At 37.4% G+C, this 27,534-nt stretch overlaps 1 protein-coding gene and 1 non-coding gene across 3 annotated transcripts in view; one reads left to right on the forward strand and one right to left on the reverse strand.

The window, feature by feature from the left end:
* The window catches only part of GABRB1 (gamma-aminobutyric acid type A receptor subunit beta1), a 373,556-nt gene that overhangs the window by 236,476 nt on the left and 109,546 nt on the right, over positions 1-27,534 (reverse strand). For both annotated transcript variants that reach the window (XM_042984593.1, XM_015534761.2), the window contains exon 4: positions 1,726-1,946. In XM_042984593.1, coding sequence (XP_042840527.1) covers positions 1,726-1,946 — 221 coding nt within the window. The remainder of the gene's footprint in view (positions 1-1,725; positions 1,947-27,534) is intronic.
* LOC122238304 lies at positions 2,592-2,775 on the forward strand. Its single transcript, XR_006217231.1, has one exon. It is a non-coding gene; the product is annotated as a U2 spliceosomal RNA (small nuclear RNA).

A 27,534-nucleotide genomic window follows, 5' to 3' on the forward strand; every position in this document is an offset into this window, starting at 1 on the left:
ACTAACTGTAAGATCATGACCTGAGCTGAAGTCGGACACTCAACCAACTGAGCCACCCAGGCGCCCCTAGGTCAGAGATTTTTAAACTAGAGTCAAAAGATTTTGGGGGTACTGAAAGAGTGAAGAAATTCCAAACATTATTTTTATCTGAATCTATTTTACTATGTAAATAAAGTCCAAATCTATCAACTACATAGTCAACCACTGGGTTAAGTTCAGAAGTTTTATCACACATCTAGTTTTTTTTTTTTCACTTGCATAGTGTTCTGGGGTATTTGTGAATGTACAGAAATTAGTTGTATGATTTTATCCTTTACCTAGAGTTTTAGCTTAGTGTTGGCGGTGTGTGAAGAATTTTAGGGGGCTTATAAAGACTCTAAAATAATAGGAAAATTTGGGGCATACATGAGTTTGTGGATATAGCTATCAACAGTTTCCCAAAAGGATAAGGTGACAACAAAGGTTTGTTTTCTTTTTTTTAAAGGTGACAACAAAGGTTAAAGAACCACCACTCTACATATCTTACAATAATGTCACAATTCAGGTATTTCTTTGGTAAAATGGGAAGTTGATTTGAATTTTAGTCTTAAAATTTTTAATAAACCCATAACCAAATGAGGGTTAATAATAAGTATATGATACCTCTTTTATACTTGATTCTTAAAAACAAACAAAACAAAATCCACTATGGTGCAAGTTATTGTTGATATAAATTAAAGGTAACCTAAAGAAGTGAAGATATATCATGTTCACGGATTAGAGTGTTAGATCATTTTAAGATACTGATTCTCCCCAAATTGATCTATAGAGTCAATGCAATCTCAATTATAATTCCAGCAGATGCTTTCAGGTAGAAATCAACAAGTTGATTCTACAAGTTATAGGTAGAAGCAAATGGTCTAGAATATCTATAGCAGTCTTAAAGAATAAATACAAAGTTGGAGGACTTACACTACTTCATGATTTATCATATTGTAATTAAAATAGTGTGATACTGCTGGTGAATCAACAAATAGAACAATGGAATAGAATAAAGCCTAGAATTAGACCCCCCCCCCCCCACTTATCCAGTCAAAGGCAACAACACAATCTGGTGTGAGAAGAAAAATATTTTCAATAAATTATAAAATTGGATATTCATATGGAAAAAAATTAAATCTCAACCTCTACCTTACATGAAACACAAAAATTAATTCCATATGGATCATATACCTAAATACAAACACTGAAAGAGAGACTTAAGGGAATGAAAACAGTATGAATCTTCTCAAAGTCACTACAAAATATTTTCCTCCTTCTTCAAAGTATTGTTCCCAATTCTCTTTCATAATTAAGTAGCTATACCCAATACTTAGAACACATTTCAGTTCAGCCTGTGTGGCTCTGAGGTAATCAAGCAATTTGCTAAAAAAGGATATAACTTCTACAGTAAGTTAGATATAAAATCTGGCAAACATACATTTTCTTATTCCTATGTTTATTATTTGAAGTTTAGGGCAAATAATTCACTTACCTTGATGAACAAAGTTGCCTAGACTTAGTTCAAATGATTCCAAAAGAGTTTTTTCTGGTCTTTAATATAACTTTGTTACATAGATGAAAGTGTCTATATATTCTCCTACTTGCTTATCTTCCCTCTGCCCATTTCCAAAAGTAAAAAATAAAACATAACAACAATAACAACAGCAGCAGCAACAGTGAATCATACAACACAAAGTCATTTACCGGAGTCCGTAGAGAACTGTTCCATCAGGATGCAGTCGGATCATTCGATTCTTCACTGTAACCCCATGCACAAATGATTTCTTGTCATTCAGAAAGTAGGTGTCTGGCACCCAGAGTTGGTCAGCTACCCTGTTGTCTAGCGTGAGATTTAGTGGGATTCCAGAATAAGAAAGCCTTTTGTCTTTCCAAGATTGCTGGAAATACATGGTGAGTGTATAATCCTGTGAAATAAAGGAAACAAAAAATTGGACTCTCATCGCCGTCATCAAAGGCCTTCTGTATGAAAGTGATAATACGTAGTATTGTGAAATCCCAGAGATCCACTGTCCTGCTGTCCCTGAGGAAGTTACACTTGAATACACTGAAATTTTCACCTCCAAGTATGGGACAACCAGTAGGTTACAAGTGTTGGAGTAATAATTGAATGTGTGGACAAGAATTCCCTCCAATGTAGGGTAAATCCATTTAAATGAATTTTAAGGTTTGGAGTTAAGGTCATGATCACGAGGAGGGTCACAAAGGAAAGTTGTACTGAAAGATCCATGTTCACAAAAATTAACATCTGGATATTATAGTTATGGTACCGTTTTGGAGGGGAATGTGTGCTCAATAATAACTTAAAAATGTATGCACTTAAAAGGAGAGGGTGTTTTCTAAATTGTCTCTTGAATGAATACTGCTGTTTGTCTTATAAGGGTCATCAATTACCATTATCTGGATCTTTCTAGCAAATTACAACTTGTCTATTGATACTAAAAATCACCTTTGGATGGAGACAATCATTTTGGCCTGAGAACTGAAATCAGCTGTGGAACTGCTCAGCCATTTCTCTCTTACCTCACTCTTGCTTTGCTTTAGAAATTGGGATCGCTTCTCAGCCTTTTGGCTAAGATCAAGTGTAGAAATTGGTTTGACGTCAGAGTTGGGTTTGTATTTGAGTTTGTTTCCAAACCTCTTGTACAAGATAACACTAAGGACTTCCCTTTGTGCATTTTTTTTCTGCCCAAGTTTCCCCTGGCAGTGAGAGTCAGGAAGATTTGGGTTCAATAAATAGATCAAGCTACTGGAAAGGGACTGTGATGATTATCTTAGAGTTTTAGTTGTTGTCTGTTTTTAAAGAACTTCATTACTATAAAGTGTAATTGTCCATTAAAAAATGGTAGCAGTAAAATCATGAAGTCTTTAAGATGTGAGTCTCAATATAATAAAAAGAGTTCCCTTTTTCTTTTAAAGGATATTTATCTGTCAGTAGTGATTGTGAATATTTTAGCGACAGTTAAGAAAACACTACATAACTCCTGAACAATGTCTGTGTCCTGCCATTGTTGCATATACCACTAATTGAGAAACATTGATTCACATCGGGCCTTACATCTGGGCAAACCGCACTTTATATAGATCCCTTTATGGATCTGTATGCCATTTCTGAAATATCCCAAAATATAAGACAATATTCATTCTGGATAATGAGCTCCAATGTCCTTTAACCATTATACTCAAGAACACTCACACTGTTTACTCAAGTGGCATCTTGCAATAATTCAAAGCCATTCTTTCTTGTTCAATGACAAGGACATTAGCTCTTCACTATTAATCACACAATATCCCTTAAAGCTCTAAAATCTCCTTCTACTTTACCTTCATTTAACAGAAAAGAAAATCCACAGGGTTACATACACTTCCTTTCTCAACCGCTACTATTCGCATTTGCATTCTCTTCAATTTTTTACCATAGCACCTTTTTGGAGGAAAAATGAATTGAACAGATTCTGGGCCTTAGATTTCAAAATACCTTGATTCCAAAGCCTATGACATGTGGACCTATGTAACATGAGTAACTAACTTAACCCCTTGTATCTCTGATGCCTCGTTCTTTAAAATTAATTAATTAATTAATCTTAATTTTGTTTAACATCTATTTATTTTTGAGAGACAGAGAGAGACAGAGCACAAGTGGGGGTGGGGCAGATAGAGAATGAGACAGAATCCAAAGCAGGCTCCAGGCTCCGAGCTGTCAGCACAGAGCCCGACACCGGGCTCAGAACCACAAACCATGAGATCATGACCTGAGCCGAAGTCTGATGCTTAAATGACTGAGCCACCCAGATGCCCAATCAGATGCCTCATTTTAAAGATGAAAATAATATCATTTACTAGCACTCACAATGTATTGTGAACATTACTTGGGAAATTATGGTGAAAGCTCTTTAGAAACTGTAATGTGCTAAACAAATATATGATCTTCAAAATTATTGCTATTTAAAGATTGATATCATACTTCCAAATTACTTTGAGTGTGCATATTCATTTTCATAAGCATTTCTATTTTTAAAGAGATGTTTATGAAAAAAAACTTACAGGCAGAAGGACCCCAATGACCACAAAAATAAGCAATTTTATGTGATCAATTGTAAGTCTGGGTGTTCGGTTCTTATTTGTAATTCAGCCAATGTAAGAAAAGTAATAACTATCCAAAGACATGTTATTGTAAACTTTGCCATGATGATCAGCAGAGTCAGCAGTGGAAAACATGTTTTAGTACTCATGCTGAATAGCCATTAGCTTCCAGACCTTCACAGGTGATACAAAGGATTTCCTCACAATTAGAACATGGGGCAAAATCCTTACACCAACTTTCCCTCAATAAAGTTTTAATATGTGATGGGGGAAAACTTATAAAGGATTATAATGATAATAAATGCTATAATTAAAATATGAGTTTGTGGTAAGTAAACAACGGAGAGTAGAAAGGAGAAAATAATGTAAACATGAGTAATCTCTGCATAGATTTGAGTGTGCGTGTGTGTGTATGTGTGTGTGTGTGTGAGTGTGTGTGTGTGTGTGTGTGTGTGTGTGTGTGTGTGTGCATTTGCATAGACTTTTCCCTTTCCCTTTCTGGAAACTGTTTTGTTTCCCGTAAAGAGAGAATTCTACACATGCAGTGAGATCTTTGCTCTCCACAACTCGCTCTTTTTTTTTTTTTTACTAAATAAGGACTAAACTTCACATCATGCTTCTAAATTAGAGCAGTAATTTACCCTATTTTCCAGAAGAAGTAATTCAGTGAAAATGTACTTATGCTTGTATGTTACATTTGGAAGTGGGTGATGTGGCACAAGTAGTTTTCTGCCCTTGTCTTATGTATGTCTAGCATTATTATCTTAATCCATGACATTCCCATGATAAGTGAAAATATGGACATATGAGATTGATATCCTTAATGAAAACTTTTGGAAGAGAATGGTAGTTTGGTTGTGGTGATAATGATGATTATGGAAAGACCGAAAATACAGCCGTGTCTCTTTTGTACTATCTGTATGATGGTACGAGCATCACAATAATCTCTTTCTCCTGGAGGAGGCTCTGTGGTTTTTGTAGTCTTTCCAACCCCATCACATTTTGTTCTTACAACCTCGCGAGACAGGCCAATTCTCTCTGAGAGAATTTATTATTTACAGGTCAGAGAAACGATGTACTGTATTTTAAAGAAATTATTCTTTCTATCTGCATCTTAATAGTAATATTAACAATGACATCTGAATATAGTAAAAGTCTATGACTTGTTTTTGTATACTACGTTTTTAGACAGAAAAGGAAGGCTTAAAATTGCTGCATTTTGTTGTCTTGTACACCAGATTTTCTATTATTTCTTTATGAATCAAGGTGTAAGCACTCAAGGGAGAATGGAAAATCTTGCAGAAAGAAATTAAAGGTAGCAATACGTTGAACAAGAACACTAAAGCCTTTTTTCTTCTGGGTGTATTTACAAGTGTTCAACCAGATTTCTCAAGTATGCAAGCTACTCTGAGAGAGGAAGAAGAGCAACGGATTTAAAAACTATGGGCCATCAGGGATTCTCTGACACTGAAGCAAATTAATGGGATTAACAGGTTTGAGTTGGCTAATGAAATTGGTCAGGCTAATTCAGGCATGAGAGAATGTGATTCATTGAGGAAAAGCAAGACAGATGATACCAAATCAGTAGTGCTCCATTAGACTCCAAAAGGACATATTTTTCATAAATCTAAAAACGTTAAGGGAATAAGAAATTATTTATCATAAAAAAAAACCATGGGGGAGGGGAAGGAAAAAAAAAGAGATGGAGGGAGCCAAACCATAAGAGACTCTTAAAAACTGAGAACAAACTGAGGGTTGATGGGGGGTGGGAGGGAGGGGTGGGTGGGTGATGGGTATTGAGGAGGGCACCTGTTGGGATGAGCACTGGGTGTTGTATGGAAACCAATTTGACAATAAATTTCATATTAAATAAATAAATAAATAAATAAATAAATAATTCTTGTGGAGAACAAAGGTTAAATCAGTGGTTTCAAACTCAAGGCAATGTTGCTCCCAGAGGACATATAGCAATGTCTGGAGATGGTTTTGGTTGTCACAACTGGGAGTGATGATATGTGCTACTGGCCTCTGTGGGCGGAGGCCAGGGGTGCTCCCTCTCAACACACATGTAATGCACTACCCAGCACAGACCCCACAACAAAGAATTATCTGGCTCAAAATGTTAATAGTGCCAAAGCTAAGAAACCCTTCCTTAGATGAAAATATCCTTCCTTTTAATATCAATAAAATATTTCAAAATCCTCTACCATTATTTACCATGAAAATTGTGTATATTCACTGGTCTACTTGGGCTTTTAACATATTCCTCAAAACTTTGTGCTAGGTAATTCTGACATTGGATGGTTTATAATTTGCCACTTTACCATAAGAAATCATTTGGTTAAAATGCATTATCTTGCATTGGATTAGGGAAAAAGAGTTGTGTGTTTTATTGGGGTATGCCTGTGACCAGAATGAGCTCTTAGATGTTATGCTGGGCTAAAAAAAGTGGTCTTTTATGAGCTGCCTCCACAACCAGCACATCTCAGGCTGGTTGACTTGTTAGTGAAGAGACAAAATATTGCTTTAACGTCTAGTAATATTGCATCCACACAGAAGGATCATACGAACAATCCCTTCTTTTCAAACTGTTCTCAGGAAAGGGGATGTGTATGTGTGTGTGTGTGTGTGTGTGTGTGTGTGTGTTCGTGTGTATAAAAGAACCAGTGCTCTCGCACACATTTATATTTTATCTTTCACAAGTTCGAACATACATTATAAAGCATCCCAACCACAAATCCATGTTCCCTGTAAAATATTCATGCCAGTTTAGTTGAACTCTAATATGTGCTCTTTCCAAAGCTAAGGCTGCTTTTCCTAAGAGCTGATTGTGGTAGAGCTGTGCATCATTGCCTGCCAGTTCTGTGGTCCCTTCTAGGATGGAAACTGCCCTGCCTGCTGACCGAACAAGGCCACAATGAAATCTCATGATCCTGTCCCGCCCACCACCACCCCCACCTTGGGAACAGAGAGTAGATACCTAATTTAAAAGCAGCTGATCCACAGGCAGGAAATAAACCTGTGCCTGGATCAAAAAGATGAGATGAACCAATCGGAGCCCTCTCCCAGAAATTAGCTCTTGCATAAAGAATCTGACGGGAGCTGTGGGACTAAGTGCAAAAGTCATGACATAGAACTAGGGCTGCACTGCTATTATGAGGTTATGAGAGAAGAGAGACTACGAAAAAAAGAGGAAGCCAGCCTACACATAAAGCGACCGGAGAAAGGGAAATACAGCCGTAAGAGGAAGAGTCTGACATTGTGAGAGAATGAACAACTGAGTTCATGAAGGCTTTTTACTTCTTATTTCTAGTTCTCATGAGGTCTGGACATGTGGACATGTTTAATACTTTAATCTCTTAGGAGCCCTCTTTATATCATTGCAATAAACTCTGCTTTCTTTGTGCTGGTTAACTTCATTTTTATTTTCTCCAATCAGAAAAAAGCCATAATAATGATGCTGATCAACATCCATATCAGAATATAATTAAGAAAAAATTACACATATTAAGGAAACCCAACAAAAACCTCAGTCATCTGGCCTATCTTCCTGTTTTCAAAAAAGGGAGGTATTATGAGAAATTTGAGACCCAGAGATGGAAAATGACCGAAAAACAAAAAGAGAGACATATTTGGCTTTGTTTAACTGGAAGAGCAAAGAGAGAGGAGGAAAAGATATTTAACTTTAATCAAGACGATTCCCTATCAAACGCAATGACAATTCTGAAGAAAAGTTAACCTGGAAATTTATTCAAAGGATACAGGAGTGCTTATTCATAGAGACACATGTACCCCAATGTCTATAGCAGTGATTTCAACAATAGCCAAATTATGGAAAGAGTCTAAATGTCCATCAACTGATGAATGTATAAAGAGATGTGGCTTATATATACGATGGAATACTACTTGGCAATGAGAAAGAATGAAATCATGCCATTTGCAGCAATGTGGATGGAACTGGAAGGTATTATGCTAAGTGAAATAAGTCACTCAGAGAAAGACAGATATCATATGTTTTCACTCATATGTGGATCTTGAGAAATTTAACAGAAGACCATGGGGGAAGGGAAGGGGAAAAATAGTTACAAACAGAGAGGGAGGGAGGCAAACCATAAAAGAGTCTTAAATACAGAGAACAAACTAAGGGTGGATGGGGGGTGGGGGAAGAGGAGAAAATGGGTGATGAGTATTAAGGAGGGCACTTGTTGGGATGAGCACTGGGTGTTGTATGTAAGCGATGAACCACGGAATCTACCCCCGAAACCAAGAGCATACTGTACATATTGTATATTAGCCAATTTGACAATAAATTAGATTTTAAAAAAGTAACCTGGAGACTAGGTGTGTATGCTGGCAACAAGTAGTATAGCTTATAAAGATAGGGGGAAACAACCCACACAACTTGCATCTCATGCAAACAAAATTTAGTGAAAAATGGTCTGATAAATAAACCAATTTAAGTTGTAATTGAAATGAACCGCACAACATCTGTTTCTAATGCAACCTCCTGCTTAAATGAATGTTTCTGTATCAGTGTCACCGTTAAATACATTCTGCCATGGAAATTCGTTATTGTATCTCCAGGTTTGCCGTTAATTTATAATCTTTTATCTTAACATCGTCTACTATTAAGTTAACTATTTATATATGTTTGTTGTGCTTACTCCTTAGCCATGTTTTGCTACAGTACCTTTAAAATACATGCACTGTCATTGTTTCCAAAGCCCATATTCTCATTTATTATTGATTTTTTGCCCACGCACTGGAGCCTTGCACTATGCCTCAGAGAACATAGTCTTCTTTACCTTTGCCTTATCCTAAATAGCCCCATTTGGTTTATCCATCTGGGCAGTCAGGCTTTTTGTCAGTCTTGAGTTTTGTTCTGAACAATTCTAGAGTCAATCAACCTCGTGGGAAAACAGAAACAGTGAGTTACAGCCTTGTACCAAATCAGAGGCACCTAAGAAAATCACACAGGCCGTTGTGATCATTGTGATACATGAACACACAGATGACATGGGATGTGACAGCTAGAGAATGCACTTGGGTTCTGATGCAATGAACTACGAGACTATTGGAAGTACTATTGGAGACTGAGACTGTACAATATAAGAATTTCAGCATTTGTAATCTAAATTTTTTTTAATGTTTATTTATTTTTGAGAGACAGACAGAGACAGAACATGAATGGGGGAGGGGCAGAGAAAGAGGGAAACACAGAATCCGAAGCAGGCTCCAGGCTCTGAGTTGTCAGCACAGAGCCCAACTTGGGGCTCGAACCCACAAACCGTGAGATCATGACCTGAGCCAAAGTCAGATGTGTAACCGACTAAGCCACCCAGGCACCCCTCAGCATTTGTAACTTAATATCTACTGTAGAAGGTACAAAGACATATTGCCTTTAAAAATATAAAAACATTTTTCTACACAACAAATCCAATTTCTTCAAATGGATGTGATAAAATTAATGTTTCATCCAGTGTCAGTTTAAATGTCTTTATGTTCTAAAGTTTAAATAATCAGAAGCTCAAATGGTTAGAGTTGTTTCCATGGTAAGATATATTGAAATGTTGGGCCTGCAGCAGGGATGATTTTCTAGAAACTTCTGAGGCAAAAAGATCTTAGGGTATTAGAATGACTGAGTCACTGTGTCAACATTTAATGGTTTTTTTACTATGCTTAATGAGTTGTATTATGCCAAATGCTGAGGAGAAAAAGTTGAGTAACACATTTTTCCTGCCTGCCTCCAGGAACTCATAGGTCAGTGGGCGAGACTCAGCACTATTAGTCCCAAGCTGTCCTGCTGTTCTCTGTAGTCTTCTCAGCTCTTCCTTTACCTGTGTAACCAGATTCCTGCATGAAATTCCCTCCACTTCAAATACTCTGAAGCAGAGTAGTTCCTCCCATCTTCATTGGTAGCTGCCTACTCAAGGAGACAAGATTATTGAGTAGGAGGGTGTCGGTTTAACAAGCTCTGGCATTCACCTAGGGAATAGATAGATAAGTCAGAGTTGACTTAACACAGCACTGAAGGAGAAGAGGGGAAGAGGAAAAACGTGTGCAGCAGTGAAGTTAGAAGAGAGCATCGGCTATGACCACTGGGTTTCTGACGTAAGTGAGTAAAGAGGTAACAATAAGAATTGAAGATTTGGGGCTGAGGATGACTAATGGTTTTCAGGCTGGTGTGTGTTGTGGGTGTCAGTGGCATTTGCACATTGAGATGCCAAGTAAGTAGTTATGGGCCAGAATACAGGAAGATAGGGCTCAGGGGGAAACAGAGCCATGTGAGTCATGAGTGATAGATGAAGTCATGAGAATGAATTGGCTCACCATGGAGACAGTAGAAGGTGAGAAGATAGAACCCCTGGGAAATTTGATTCTGTGATTAGTCACTCACTCCTTTGAGCTCCCACAACACTGTTCTCCCACTTTGATTGTAGCACTTGCAATTCTTTCTCAGTCCCACTGGATTTGGAGCTCCCCAAGGGCAAAAGATTTTTATTTTGTTTTTAATTTTTAGGCCCTGGCATAGTGTGCAGTGGAGAGCACAAACATGCTGGCTGAACGTGAATTAAGTAGTGTTGTGTGTCTGTAGCACTGGATATAAGCACTAAGTGTGTCAGTACAAATTCATCTTGCCACGTTCCAATTTTCTGAAAAAAAACTTGTCATCCTTAGATAACATACATGGGGACTTACAGTTAACTAAAATAATTTCTAATCCGGAGTATTTTTGCTCTAACTGTTCAAGATTAATGGGTCTATAACTCCCACTAACATACGTAACTGATAAATCTCTGGGAAATGAGAAAAGCACATGGAGTTTAAAACAAACTTACTTTTTAGGGCTGAAGTCACGGTGACTTTCTACAAAATACTAAGAGACATATTTTGAAATATATCAAATGAAATTTCATTGATAGTTTCAGTAGTAACTTCTCATTTTGGAAGCATAAGGCTATTTACACCAAAGCTTTAAAAATGGACCGTATTCAGTGAAACTTTTGAGCTCATTCACAAATTAGTCAATATTGAAAATTATCAGTAAAATACTAGATTGGTGATTCATTCATCAAGAGAATCATAAATGTTACTGATGTGTAAAACCACATAAGTAATTACATATATATGACACGCTAAGTTTTTTCAAACTTCCTTAGTTGCAGAGATCCCTAGGAAACCAGTGTTTCCATTTTCTCTAATATCTCAGTAAGAGCAGAAGTAAAAACATATGCATGGAGTGGAACATTCAGAATGTGGTAGTTTTGGCTGACTATCCTGAGTTGAACTATGATTATATGACCAGGATGGTAACCATTATGTGGTATGCCTGGCAATTCAAGAAAACTAAACTATAAAGTGATGTAAGCTTGGGAAAAAACCATGAGAATCAGAATCAAACTAAAGTTCTGTTAAAACACACACTACTTAGAAGAGATGGAAAAAACTTTGCCATCATTTTCTATCCCAGGAAGGTAGTCTTCTTTCGTGAATTGTGATCTTTTAATGTGAATAGAGCTTAAAAGGGAACAGTCAGTATAAAGTAAGGAGGGGAATTGAGGAGGGCATTTGTTGGGATGAGCACTGGGTGTTGTATGGAAAACGATTTGACAGTAAATTATATTAAAAAGATACATGTATGTATGTATATAAAGTAAGGATTCTATTATGTTTTGTGGGAGGAGAATTAGATATTAGGAACTTTTCCCCCCAAGTCAGATGGTGCATACATATTTATTTATTTATATTTAAATTCAAGTTAGTTAATTTTTTTAATGTTTATTTATTTTTTTTCTGGAGGAGGGGACAGAGAGAAAGGGAGACACAGAATCTGAAGCAGTCTCTAGACTCTGAGCTGTCATTAGAGCGTGACACAGGGCTCAAACTCATGAACCCCAAGATCATGACCTGAGCTGAAGTCGGAGGCTTAACAGATTGAGTCACCCAGGTGCTCCTCAATTCAAGTTAGTTAACATAGAGTGTAGCATTGATTTCAGGAGCAGAATTTAGTGATTCATCACTTACATATCACACCCAGTGCTCATCTCGACAAGTGCCCTCCTTAATGCCCATCACCCATTTAGCCCACCCCCCCCCACCTCCACACCAGCAACCTTCAATTTGTTCTCTGTATTTAGGAGTCCCTTATGGTTTGCCTCCCTCTCTGTTTTTATCTCATTTTATTTTTCCTTCCTTTCCCCTATGTTCCTCTGTTTTGTTTCTTAAATTCTGTATATATTGAAATCATATGATATTTGTCTTTCCCTGACTGACTTATTTCACTTAGTATAATACACTCTAATTCCATCCATGTTGTTGCAATTGGCAAGATTTCATTCTTTTTGATAACCGAGTAAGGAACTCTTAACTTTTTTTTTAATGTTTATTTATTTTTGAGAGAGAGACAGTGTGTGAGCAAGGGAGGAGCAGAGACACACACACACACACACACACACACACACACACACACACACACAGAATCTGAAGCAGGTTCCAGACTCCCAGCTGTCAGCACAGAACTCAACGCAGGGCTCAAACTCATGAATTGTGAGATCAAGACTTAGGCTGCAGTCAGATGCTCAACCGACTGAGCCACCCAGGAGCCCCAGGAACTCTTAACTTAAAACTAATAGGGTGAAAAAGAGAGACTGTTATGGGATACAATGATAGCTCTCTCAAGAGCCAAGTATTTCTGATATCTCTGAGAGCTGTCACTTACCCTTCCAGGAAGGAATCCTATAGAAACTCTCAGGAACTTTATTTTCAGACTTTCTAACAGGAAGATGGATTTCCATCAAATTATCCATCAGATTGTCATCCTAAAGAGACCATGGATAATGGTCTCTTGGGTGTCCCTGCGGGACTTTCAAAATAGAATGGGTAGCCAAATTAAATGCTCAAATGTCAACTTTATCAAAATGTTTGCCTTCTAGCTCCATTCTCTCTTGTCTGTACCGTCTTCCTTTGCTCAGTTTTCTTTTAATTTTCCTTTTAGAGATAATCACTATCAACATTTTGGTGGCTAGTTTTTCTATCTACTTAAAAAAATAAGATCACTTTATATACACTACCTTTTTATCAAGAAAATTATTACTTCTACACAGCTATTTATGTATTCATTTGCTTGTTTGTTTATTGTTTATCAAGATCTCTTTCTTCCTCTATCCTACTTTCTTTCACTAATTGGTAACTTGGTGAGCAACATTTTATATGTTTGCTCATACTCATACAATTATATAGGAACATATATATGTATAGATGGGAATTTATCATTGTTTTTTCAAAAATAGCATTATATATATTCACTTCTATGAATCTTTCTCTTATTAATGAACAGCACAGAAATTCCTCCAAATCAATGGGTAGAGATATAACATTCCATTTGGTGGTTATACAGTGTACTATAATATAGAAATTAATCATATTCTATTAATGGCCACGAAGAACATTTCAGGGTTTTTTAAACAACTAAAAACAGCATTGAAATAAATATTTTTTGATAGATAGATGATGGATAGATAGGTAGATCACAAGTACTGGTGTTTCAGTGAATCCTTTGCCTTGTGTGATGCTATGCTCTGGAGCTTAATATGGCAACTTGCTAAGACAAATAAAAATAAAACCACAGACTGCTCCTTTAGTACTATAAATTTCTAAATATTAAACTAAATTCAAATTTATAAAAAGCATTAACTAAGTAAGGTATCTTAAAGTCAAGTTTATAGAACTAAAGAGCTACATCAATATCCATACTTGTCATCCTCGGTGGCTCAAACTCGTTGAGCATCTGTTCAAACTTCTCTTGGTCTTTGACTGGATCTGGCTAAAAAGTGACTTGGCAGACCTTGCTGCAGAGAAGGACCTTGGCAATGTTATATCATTTAATGAGAAAAACAAAACAATAACGAAACTTTAAAGTCTAGGAATTTCCTTGGTAGTATAGAAAAAGTGGTTTGTGGATTGTAAAGTTACTAATTCTGATAAACTTAATAGTCCTCTAATACAATTTCATAGTCATTGGTCATATCAAACACGCATATCTAAAGAGATTTGCATTAAGGATATACACTGGACCCAACTAGGAACAAAACCTCCATGCTAACACCATGCTAAAACAAATTGACCCATCAACTAAGTCTTTGGCAAAAATAGAACTAAGATAGTTGGAATCTAGTTAAAGATTATTGCTCACTAGTCCTGTGATCTTAGAGCAAATTTGTCAATTATTCTGAAATTCAATCTCCTTGTCTGTGTGAATGGCAGAAAAACTATGAAGAAGTCTGTTGTAACAGTAAATCAAAATTATGTATGTAATAGTCCTAAAAATATTTAAAAACTATATGTGAATAAATGAGGAAAACAAAGTAGCTTTAAACATGTCACAGGACAATGAAATGCCTAATATATATTTGTACTCTCTTTAGCTGAGTTATCAATGCCCCTCTCTAAATACTTAATAAGAGCTGCCTATTACTGAACGTTTACCTGTAGTAGGTGCTTTCTATATGTTATATCGTTTAAACTTCACAGCACCTTTATGAAGTTGGAATTAGTATTCTCTTTTTATAAATGAGACTCTGAGTTTATGAAATGCCCAAAATGACTCTGCTCAAAAAACGTCAGATTTGCGATTTGAACCCACATCTGTCTGACTTTAAATTCCTAGTTCTTTCCAGTATATAACAAGCAATGGCTTAAGTATGTATCACAAGCACGAAAGGTTTTTCTCCTAGGACATGGTTTTTGTCTCCTGCCTAAGGCTGACTTCTGACTTGCTTTATTATGGATTAATCATTAACAATCAGTTCTAATGTAGACTTTTCAGTCCTCTCTGATGTTTTATCCGTGAAGTCTCCTTCATCGGCTGTTGCTGGTAAGGAACACCACTGCCATGCTCTTATCTGTGTGCAGCTGACATCCCCACAGAATGCTAAATACTATCAATTGTTCATCACTGCCCTGGATGATTCTTCAGATGTTAGCTGAGGGAAAGACAACATTTTCGTTCTACGATATCCTCAAGGAGTATAGGAAGTAGGATAAGTTTCTTTTGGTAGGATGGCTTCCCGTTCAAAAGCCTGCCAAAGTATTTTACTACTTCTAAGTGAAGGCCTTCTTAATCATTGTCTATGGTAGCAACTGTATTTTCCTTGCTGGCAGTTATTTCTAAGTAACAGTAAGATGAAAGGCAAACATGGCAAGTGCCTAGAGGTTAAGGATCTTTTAATTTAGATTATGTGTGTATGATAACACTCTAGGAGAAGAGAGCACATACATTTGTTGAGGGTGGGAGCTATTAGGCTTTACTTCTATGCCTCTGGCACCGGATGATGGAATGCTGAATGAAACAACTATTCATGGCCCCAAACAGAATCATGCCCACCCACACTTAAGTCTGCTTCTCTACCTCCACCCCCATCTCCATTCCCCATGTTGATCAAATCAGAAGCTAAAAATCTTTCTGGACTCTTTTCTCTGTCTCAATTTCCATATTAAATGAGTCAATAAAACCTGACCTTTCCATTTCATGAAAATATCTCTTTATTCCATCCACAGATGCTACGATTTAGTTTGGCATTTATCATTTCTCACCTGATTAACTGTAAGCGGCTTCTAACTAGTCCTCTACTTTTGGTCTTGTTCTTCTTCCCTAATGCATTTTGATATATGGCAGGTAAAGTGGCATTTCCATTTTTAAAAATTGCATGATGAATATGTTGCTCCCAAGGTTAAACTTTGGTGGTCCCTCCAAGTTGTGAAGATAAAAATACAAATTGCCCAAGGGCAAACAATGTGCTTCCTTTGTTCCTATTTCTCTAATTGCACTTCCTTACTCGATTCCTTTTCCACTCTATCATCCAGCCACGCTTGTCTTCTCTCAGTTCCTCAGACACACGGTATTTCCTCTTGCTGTGAAGTCCTCTTGCCCTAGAACCATCATTCTTCTTCTCTCGCCCCTGGCCACGCCCTACTGATCCAGGCCTCAGATTGGAAGCCAAATTGTACCTTTCTATCCCTAATCAGAAAAGAGAAAGTTTGGGTTTGGTCTCTCCTATTGCTCCCCCAGGACCCTCTCTTCATAACCTGTATTTCTCTGCCAGGAAAACTGGCTGGGTGTTCTTCCATTTCCTCCACCAGCCTGTGAGCTCCATGAAGACATATCTATTTTGTTACTCCCTGTGCTGAGGACGAGGCCTGCAGCCCAGAGGGTATCTAACAACTTGTTGAATGAAGCAATAAATTGTTGAGAGGAGGGGTAAATCCAGAGGGAGACAGCCCAGTTAAGATTGTAGCAGAGGTGAAACATACTAGGAATCTGAATGGCGGCAGAGTAGGAGTAGCCTAAGGAGAGGAGTAAGAAACAAAACATTGGAAGGAAAGAGAATGGATTTAAACTGGTTGCTGGGAATATGAGAAATAAAGAAAACAAGGCCATCACTAGAGGAGTACCAGAATTCAGGGAAAAGTTGATGTATTTATGCTGGACATTAACTCAAAGAGCTTGAAGTGGACATATAAGTATTGTAACTGATCATGAGATAAGTAGATAGATATCAGGGGCACATATTTAATAAGCCCTCATCAACTCTATGGGGACAGAATTAAATGAGATTATCAAAGTGAATGTATCAAAGATAGAGGCAAGACAAGGGTGTAGGACAGAAGCTTGGTGCATATCAGTCTTCACCCACCCACCACCTTGCACTGGCTAAATGCCAAAATGTTCTTTCAGTGTGTGAATGCAGGGCAATTGATCAATTATCACTCAAGAGGAGAGATGGGGTATTAGTAACTATGAACAGTCTGAATATCAAAATCTACAGATAGACTCCAAACCCATTTTTACAAAATTCTAATATTTAGCTGAGAAAACTGTTTTCTCATGTAAAGTGAAAGATGTCAAGGACAAATAAGACTCACTTCTTAAACTATATCATTTTGTTTATTTTTAGTGTGTCTTATCCACTCCTAAGGGAGGTGTATGTTTCAAAGTTGGGCATCAGCAACAAAAATGACCCAGAAAAAGAAATTGCCTTGAATAATTTACCACCCAGCCAATCAAGTTTCTAATTAAATTGTGGAGTCACACACCAACATGTTCCTTTTAAGCATATTTAAAATGTATTAATTTAGTCATATGCTAGCCTTTTCCTTGTCATAAAATTTTTCTAGATATATTACTTAAAAAATTCACATGGGGATTTGGTTTGCTAATGAGAATAAACCTAAGGATCTGGAGAAGTGGGTTTTAGATCTTTGACAAAGATGGATAATCTTTGTCAAATCAAATTCCCAGACAGTGAGCAATTTCATCTAGTAAAATGAGGGGGTTGCCCAGATCAATGATTCTCACACTCAGTGTATGTAATTAACGTCAGGACCACTTGGACTACTGAATGTGATTCTAAGGAGCACCATCTTGAAATTTACATTTTTTGGATGAAGGCTTCCAAGAACATTAGTATGCTTATTAAATTCTCGGATCATAATTCAAGAAATGGTGGCCTGGGTATTTTTCTTCAAAATCCTAAAGGATCCATGTCTATGCTTTCATTAGTCCTATAAAATCTGTATCTGTTCCTGTCTCTATCTACTTATTTATTTAGTTAGTGATGAGAGAGAGAGAGAGAGCGCACATGAGTGGGGGAGAGGGGCAGAGGCAGAGGAAGAGAGAGAATCTTAAGCAGGCTCCATGCTCAGTGTGGAGCCCGACAAGGGGATGGATCTCACTACCAAGAGATCATGACCAGAGCTGAAATCAAGAGTTGGAAGCTTAACCAATGAGCCACCCAGGTGCCCCCCTGTCTCCACTTATAATGTCATTCCCTATTTTATCAATTTCCTTTTGTGTTGTCTTTTCACTAAAGCAAAACAAATATAAGCTTTGGAAGCTTCTCTTAGTGTTGCTCTACAAGAAACACATTTTCTTGAATAACAAAAGAGGAAAAGGGAAGGATAGAGAGAAAAAGTAAAGGAGAGAAGGTCCTTTATCTTTACTTTCACGTACTGTGTATTTTCCTGCCCTTCCAACTCACTACTTTCAGCTTAGCACATTTGTTTTATTTTATTTTATTTTTTATTTTTTAAAATTTACATCCAAATTAGTTAGCATATAGTGCAACAATGATTTCAGGAGTAGAGTCTTTAGCGCCCCTCACCCATTTAGCCCACATTTGTTTTTAAAACATGTAACTCAGAAGCATACTGAAATTTGAATCCCTAGCTCAGATGTGAGTGGAAATAAAGGATCAACAAGTAATATGGCCACTGAAACAATATCTGCAAGAATAATGCAGATTTTATTTTTGAAGAGCAGCTTGAGTTCTTTCCAATTCTTCATACCTCATCTGTGGCCGTTTCTCCATCCTGGATATGGAAGAGACTGAAGGACAAGGACAAGGGAGGTCTTGTATAAAAACATCACAGAGAGCCTTAGGAAGAAAAAAACACACACTATGCTGATGTATTTTTTCATCTGCATGGAGCAATGTGTATTTTGGTTCAGTGTTAAAAATCCTCAAGCTATTTCTCTCATGTCACAAGTTTAAGGAGTTATCTATGAATGAGTCAGCCTGACAGTTGCCATGGTAACAATGCTCATCCCTTTGGAGTCTGTCCCCTTGTAACGTTGCCGCAGAAATACCTTAGTTTCAGGAGGATCTGAAGTTCCTCCTAGATTTAAATATTCATTATGTTATATATGCATTCCCTGATTTTTCAAGATTACCTGACTAGAAATCGTTTTTAGAGCTCTATAAATAGACCTGCTACGTCATCCTCCTTTCTTCCACAGATGAAAGACAAGTCCATAAAAATCCTTCCTGTGCTCATAGCACAACCAGTCTCTCTCGCTCCCCTCACCCCTTTCCTGGGCATAAATGTGGGCACATATGTGGGCAACCAGTGTCCTTCATATTTGAAATGTTTGAAGAGACCACTCTAGACAGCAATCATAAGCCCCTATTTTCAGGAGAGTGGTTGAAAATACTTGCAGACTGCCACGCTGCAACTGTGCATGAATGTAAATGATGCTGTCTTTTAGAGTGTAGTCACTATGGGCAACGTTGGTGTGGTTTCTGATTTATATTCTAGGAACAATCTATTTGACAGAATAAAATTGCTTGTAGTTGCTATACCTTCAAACAGAGAAGTCCAGACTTTTCTTTGACAAGCAAGGTTCTCAATAATCTCTCTCCATGTACTTTTCCAACACCTTTTCCTTCTTGACTACCTGCCTACTCAGGCATGTCCTACTGCAGACACAAAGGGCTACTCATTATTTCTTTAACATTTTGTATTTTCCCATACTTCAGTGTTTGGTTATACTTTTTTCTCTTCTTAAAATCAAAATCCTACTTACCTACAAGGTCAAAGATTTTGCCAATCCTCCCTCCGGGCCAAATTAACCTCCCCCCCCTACTCTGCTCTTTGTTACTTTGTCAATGTCTCTATGGAGCATTGACACATTCCACCTAGTGTGGTCATGATGTAGCTATTCAGAGGCCTGTCTCCTCACTCTATGCTTTAGAGGTTGTGCCCCATGTCTCATTCATCTTTGTGTGCCCATAATATTTAGCACATAGACACCAGCTGATGTTCACTAGACTTAAATATGTTGATGTGAATGGAATAAAATATTCACGGAAAACAGCCAAGTGAAGAGCTTTGAGATCCTGGTTGGTCACGGTATAATACAACACTCCTAGTACACATAGGCTGGCGTCTTTGCAATATGGTGTTTATGAGTACCCCATTTCTGAAGTAAGCATGATGGGCTGTTGACTATGATGGTTTCTCTGAAATCCACTGCCAAGCTGCACTTTTAGAAACTGTAGTCATGTGGTATCATGATTAGAGCATAGGCTTTAAAGTAAAAAAGATCTGAATTCAACCTCAGCTTTGTTATTTACTAGCTCTGTTACAAAGTCATTTTGCCTTTCTAAGGTCCAGTTTCCTCACCATTAGATTGGAATTAATTGAGATAATATAATAAAAGTCTTCGTGCAGCGCTTCATATACAATCATGCATTCCATAAATAGTAGTGATTACTACTGCAAGTATAACTCAGAGATACTTCAGGAGGTTAATATATCTCAATTGTTCTCATGGTACCACTGGGAATCCTCTTTGTGATTGTTATACTGCACATGAAGTAGTCTGCTGAGGGTGTACCAGGTCCACAGCTATTATTTCTGATACGAATCTGACCGTACTTTGGTCAAATAACTTTCCCAGACTAGGCGCAACTCTCTGATGCAAATAAAGTACTTCTATAGATTAGGCAGTAGGCTACAAATTGGCCTTAAATATTCACACTACACTTTATGTATGCTCTATACTCAGTGGAGACTCTCTTCCTTCTGAAGGTAAGACACACAGACAAGGACACAGTTAATAGCATGGGGCAGAAACAAAGACACAGCGAGAGGAAGCAATGTATAGAAAAAAAGGGGAGTTTAGCATGAGTTGCTGGGGAAAACAGGGGACTTGGAAGTGCTTACAGAGAAGCAAAGACAACAGGCAGCAGAGTCTCCTTAATGTTATTGCTGAGACTCTCTAGAGCTAATCCGGGATTTTGAGTCAGGTTCTATTTCCCAGTGAAGCCCCACTGTGTGGGTGCTAAGACTATTGTCAGTAATTCTAGACCCCTCCTTGTATCATCACTCAAATAACAGGAACCCCTCTATTCTTTACATCCTGAAAATGCCTACCTGATGATGTCAACAGTTTTGATTTAGAAATGTCTACCATTTGAAATTTATCCCAAGGCCATCACTTAGTCACTTACCAGCTATTTTTTGAGTAGTTACCATGTGTCAAGGACTCTGCTGGGCATTGGAACCCCAGGGAGAGTTACTTTCTCCCTCTTCTCTGCCAGTCCTACACCTTAGCATTAAACTCAGAGTCCAACATTGCATTTGTCTAGAGCTACATGTATGTATCTTTTCCTAGCCTCTTTCTTCCAGGAAGGCAGTATTTATGTGTTCTTTTTTCCCCGTATCTCGCACAAGGTCCAGAACGTAATAGGCATTCGTTAACAGTCTTGGATGTTTACAATCATGAATACATTGATCAAACAGAACTAAGGTTGATTTCATGGTGACACTGATACAAGTTTTTTGAAGAGCAGTATATAATACTGAGACCAATCTTATTTTTAACCATGAGGTTGTGAATGCTCCTCTCAAGCTTATGTTAATTGAGTTGGCATATATATAGACTTTTTCTAAGTCCTTCATTTGGAAATTTCTACATCATGCCTCTTTATTGAAGTCTTTTATCTCACTTATACACGTACTTAATTTTGCTCTAAGCAAAGTCTATTTTGTGAGATTCTTTGCGTTGTCAAAGAGCAACTTAAAAAAAAGGTAACAACTTGAGACAAGCGTTTCTGTTATTTCAGAGAGACTATTTTTTTAACACAATGTCATAGAAGGCACAATGATGTACTTATGATCTGTTTAGTTTTTTCCACTCAGTGGTACAAAGAAACAAGGGCCAAACCCCCTCATTTGTAATTCCCTCCAAATAACCAAGGACAGAAGCCTAGTTTAATTTCTAAAGGTAGTTATATTTAGCTGTAAGACCATATTATTTGATGAATTTAATTATAAAGATTGAAGATTTGTTTGAAAAGTTTGCTGAGAAGATTTCAACAAGAGAAATAGCTACTGAAATACTGTATGAGTTACAACTGGCATTCAGAAGGAAGCCTTGAACTAGGTAAGTACCTTCTCTCAAGGTGTTGACAAAGACAGGAGGAATGGAACTAACATTTCTTGAGCATTGACAGTGGACCAGATACTTTGCTCTTCATTTTGTATACGTGTTCTCGCATGGTGCACTTAGCAATTCATAAGAGCTGGTGTGATATAAAGACTGAGATTGAGAGGGATCGAAAAGGCTGCTTGTAAATGTTATGATCTGGGGTTTGAATCCAGGTATGCCGAAGTCCAAATTTGCACACTTTCTACTATACCTTTCATGCTTGCTATAGTGGGCTGAATGGTAGCCTCCCAAAAGATATGTCCATATTCTAATTCCCAGGACCTGTGAAAGTAACCCTACTTGGAATAAGGGACATTGGAACTGCAATTAAGTTAAGGATCTTGAGATAAGATCATTTGCGGTTATTCAGGTGGGCCCTAAAGCCAATGACATGTGTCTTTATAGACATATACAGAGGAGAGATACAGGGAGAAAAGAAGGTGATGTGAAGATGAAAACCAAGATTGGAGTTACATGGCACAAGTCAAGGAATGCCTGGAGCCACCAGAAGCTGAAAGAAACAAGGACAAAATCTCCCGTACAGCCTTCAGAGGAGCACAGCTCTGCTGACACCTTGATGTCAAACTTCTGGTTTCCAGAACTGAGAGAAAAAAAAAATCTGTTGTTTGAAGCCACCTGGTTGGTGGTAATTTATTACTGCAGGTGTAGGAAACAAACATACCTCCTGAAGTTGTTCTTTCAAATTTGGTATATATTTTTGGATATTCACTAACATAGTCACTCAGCCTTATAAGTAATATTTTAGTACTTTGAATTTTATGTTCTAGAATTTTAAGCCTTACGTGGAATATAAAATGTATCATGTCCCTGCCTTCAGTGTGCTCAGAGAGAAGAGAAAGATGCACATAAAACAATTAATGAGCAATATACTCAGAAATATTTATTCCACTCATATTATGCATCAAAGATAGTTTTAGGTGCTGAGGATTCAACAATGAATAAGACAGAAAACTTCTCCATTCCCAATGAGATTCCAGGGAGAAACAGCAGCTACTCTTGGTCCTACGAAGGGGAACGGGCTTGGATGGTTATGAAAAACAAGCTTGTGGAAGTTAAGAAAAATATGTAGTGGGAAATAAAAAAAAAAACAAAAACAAAAAGGAAAGCTAGCATGTATTAAGCATTTCAATAGAGATGGTCTGCTATTATTATTATTGTTATTATTACTGTTATTATTATTCACCCACTAACATCTAAATAGTATATTTAGAATTTGTTGAGCAAAAGATAATAATAGTGTTTTTTAAAAATATATATATACAAAAACCAACACCCAGCTACAGGGTCAATGGGACCCAGTGGTGATGTAGGTGAAGACTTATGGGTTCTGATAGACAAGCACCTCCAAAACGTTTGCTTCATCTATGTACCATGGAGTATCCACACTCTATCTAGAATTCTAGGGGGAACCACACTAAAAAAAAAAAATGAACATGTCAGTATTCTTGTCCCCAGTGGTTTACTCTAAAATATTTGCCTGAAAGTGTTTACATGTATGCGTGTGCTCCTCCCACAGAGACAGAGCCATCAGTAGAAACCCTTTATATATTAAAACAAGATACCCTAAAAGGTAAGGAAAATAATAAAGGCAAAGAAAATGAGAACTATCATGGAAGATATGTTTCACACAATTCTTATTTTGCCTTCACTGTTGGAAAGGCACTCACTCAACTACCAAGTTAAAAGAAGAGAGAGAAAGTGTGGAATCCTTATTTTGGTGACACCTTCCTAGCTTCCTGTTTTGACCCACCAGCCACTAGGTGGGGGCAGTGTTTTAGCTTGCTGCTCTTTTTTCCATAATAACATAGAAAAATCATAGCAGGGTACTGCTGATGAGAGTATTGGGGCAAACTATCTGAATGCAGTTCACAGCATATTTTTAGTTCATAATGAAAGATATATCTGCAGTTCTGATCCCAGCAGAAAGGTCAAAGAAATCATGCTTTCCATGAAGGCTAGGTAAATATGAAAGAGAGATGATTTTAATAGAAGAAAATTGAAAAGGAAGATATGTATCTATCCTATAATGTATGAACAGATGCTAATAAAGGGAGACTGAAAATCACTGAGTCAAGTGGTAGTTATTTACTTTTCACATCCCAGACACCATCTTGGTTTTCAGTTTATTTAGGTATCATACTTGACTTTGTCTTCTCCTCCTTACCCATGTCCTTCCCCATTCAATCAATTATCCATTTCTTCATTTATAACTTCTAAAGACTTCAAATTTATCCCCCTTTCCTACTTACTGCCATGATCTTAGTTCAGGCCACAGTCGCCTCTCTTCTGAACAACTGTACAATTCTAACTGGTTTCATTGCCTTCAATTCACCTACCCTTCCAAATCCATTTTCATATTATTGTCAGAGTAATTATATTCTAAAATGAGAATCTGATTATATCCTTGTTTTTTGCAAATGGCTCCCATTGCTCTCAGAATTAAATTCAAACTTCCTGACATGATTTCTCAGACGATTGGTGATCTCTTTCTATGCTCAGTGTCATCTCTCATTTTTCTCTCCATCTTGAGTTCTACTCTCTAGTCAGAAAATCGTATTTGTCATTTATTGAATGGACCATGTTTTTTTTTGTGTGTCCTGTCTCATTCTCTCATATCCTTACATTCAGAATATGCCTTTTAGCATTTCTATTTGTCTTTCCTTTATCCCAGCCCTGACTACACTTGCCTATGCTTCCTCTCCATCACCTAATTTCTAGTACTAATTTTATATATTATCTTAGATATACCTTCATCTGGGATCATTTCTTCACCTCATAAGCCTAGAGACACTCATAACCCCCTGTGCTTATCATCTTATTGAAGTGACCTGTTTCCTTAATGTCTTCCCTCTATAGCATAGGCTCCCCAGGGGTGAAATTATATTTTATTCATCTGTTTTTTTCTAGCATCTAGCTGTGCTTAGTTCATACTTATTGTTCTCATGATTTTCTTTGAATTAATTGGTAAATGAGTCACAAAATGGTCATTTCAAGGGGGGTATGGTTATAGAGTCTGCCTCTGTGTTACTTGAGTAATTGGCCCAGGAATATCTTTAATACATTAGTCACTTATTAACACATGGTCTTGGGATGACGCTTGGTGGGATCAGTGTTTATATTTACTTGAATTCACCTTGAAGTTAATGAGGCATGTACATCTATAGAAGAAAAAAACCCCAAGCATACAACACAATACGCCTTTTAGTCATAGATTAAAAGCCATTAATAAGGATTTCAAGTGTTTCTGAGAAATGATTCACAACTTCAGGAAAGTTATATACATATATATATATATAATATATACATATAATATAATATACATATAATATATATAATAAGATTGTATAGGGATAGAATTTAGCTGAATATACTAGTATAGTAATATCAGTTTGTTTACAACTATAATTCATTCAAATTGATTGGCACCTATAATATATTCATTTTTAAGTGTTTTCTATCTTTCAGTCCTGGTCATCCTAAAGCCATTAGTAGTAAAATCTGATTTTTCAAATATCTGTCTTACAAACACTCTGAGGATACACAATCACTGAAGGCCTATTTAAGCTCTTGGCAAAGAAGGTTGTGATTTGGGACTTGTTAAATGGTTTGAATATCACATGTGTCTCCATATCCATTAGAGAAAATATTCTCGCTCTCTCACTCTCTCTCTCTCTCTTTGGATAAGCTAGCTTAAGTTGGTTCTATTTTTTAAGAACCAAAGATCTCTTAAAGAGGAACCCTGTTACACTATTGGTGGGCAGGCAAACTGGTGCAGCCAGTCTGGAAAACAGTGTGGAAGTGTCTCAAAAAGTTAAAATAGAACTACCCAGTGATCCAGTAATTGCACTAGTAGGTATATACCCAAAGCATACACAAATACCAATTCGAAGGGATACGTGCACCCAGAAGTTTATAGCAGCATTATCCACAATAGCCAAATTATGGAAAAAGCCCAAATATCCATTGACTGATGAGTGGCTGAAGAAGATGTGGTATATATAAAATGGAATATTACTCAGCAATTAATAAGCCATGACTTATTAAAGCCATGAAATCTTGCCATTTGTAATGATGTGGATGGAACTAGAGAGTATTATGCTAAGAGAAATAAGTCAGTCAGAGAAAGATAAATGCCAAATGATTTCACTCATATGTGGAATTGAAGTACAAAACAAATGAACATGGGGGGAAAAAAGAGAATCAAGCCAAGAAACAGACTCTTAACTATAGAAAATAAACTGATAGTTACTGGAGAGGAGGTAGGCAGACTGATGGATTAAATATGTGATGGGGATTAAGGAGGGCACTTGTGATGAGCACTGGGTGCTGTATGTAAGTGATGAGTCACTAAACCCTACACCTGAAATTAATATTACACTGTATGTTAACTAATTGGAATTTAAATAAGATTTTGGAAAGAATAAAAAAGAACCAAAGAACTCTTAATTATGAAGGACAGATCAAAGAAATAATGAACAAAAGTATACATGACTCATGGTAGAGAAGGAGAGGGGGGGCTCTTTTCTCTTGGGAGAGTTAAGAAAAAAAAGAACTAGGAGGAAGCGAAGAATGTTTCCGTGATCTGATTACCCATTTTGTTTTGCATGTCATGGCCCACGTACTATTTTTACCTCATACCTGACAAATGTGATCATTGCTAAGACAATTCTGTACTTTTCCTCAAGGTAGGAAAAACATTTTAAGAGCCTTTTGAATTTTCTAAATTTCCCTGGCACTTAACTTGCTTGAAAGTCATTCCCATTCATTTGTCTAGCAATTGCAAAATTTACATTTGTACCAAGCAAAGCCACCAGAGAATTACATATTTTGATCAGAAATTCTTTGGCTCCAAGAAAACTAGTCTTTCTCAATTACATTTCCTTCCTTATTATGACCTCAGGTCTGATATAAGAGATAAAGTAAGAAATTTAGGGAGGAGCCAAGATGGCAGAACAGCATGGAAGTTTTTTGTGTGTCTCCCATCCATGAAATACAGCCAGACCAACACTAAACCATCCTGCACACTTAGAAAACTGATTGGAGGATTAACACAACAATCTGCACAACCTGAACCACAGAATTCAGCAGGTACGTGGCATGGAGAGGTGAACGTGGGCAGTGAGAAGCCGTGGGAAGGGAGTGCTTTTGCGGGTGGAGAGAGGATGGAGACGGGGCGGGGGAGAATACAGGAAAAGCACCCCTCCCCAAAAACAGTTGGAGAGAAAGTGGAAAATTGGAAACAGCCACAGGGACTAAACTAAAAAGGGAGAAAGGAGAAAGGAGAGGGTTTAAAGTCCATTAAGACTGTAAACAAGGGGAGTGCAAAGGCTGCAACTCTGCAGCTCGATACCTGGCAGTGCTCCAGTGGGAAGGGTGAATCCCCAGGAACAGAGTGGGGTCTGGGAGGTTCTTGGGCCACATGGGGAAAAGTAGTTCCACTGATGGAAGGACATTTGGTAGAGACTGTTGAAGCCACCTGGTCCCAGCAGACCCCAGAAAATGGCCACATTCGCTGGTGCTGGAACAAGGTCATTAAGGGTGAAGCCTGGTGCCAGATGTGTGTTGTGATTTTCCATAATCCCTGAAAAGCTGCTGCTACACTATCTTGTGAACTTTTTCTG

The sequence above is a fragment of the Panthera tigris genome, chromosome B1, assembly GCF_018350195.1.
Source record: "Panthera tigris isolate Pti1 chromosome B1, P.tigris_Pti1_mat1.1, whole genome shotgun sequence".
Lineage (NCBI taxonomy): Eukaryota > Metazoa > Chordata > Mammalia > Carnivora > Felidae > Panthera > Panthera tigris.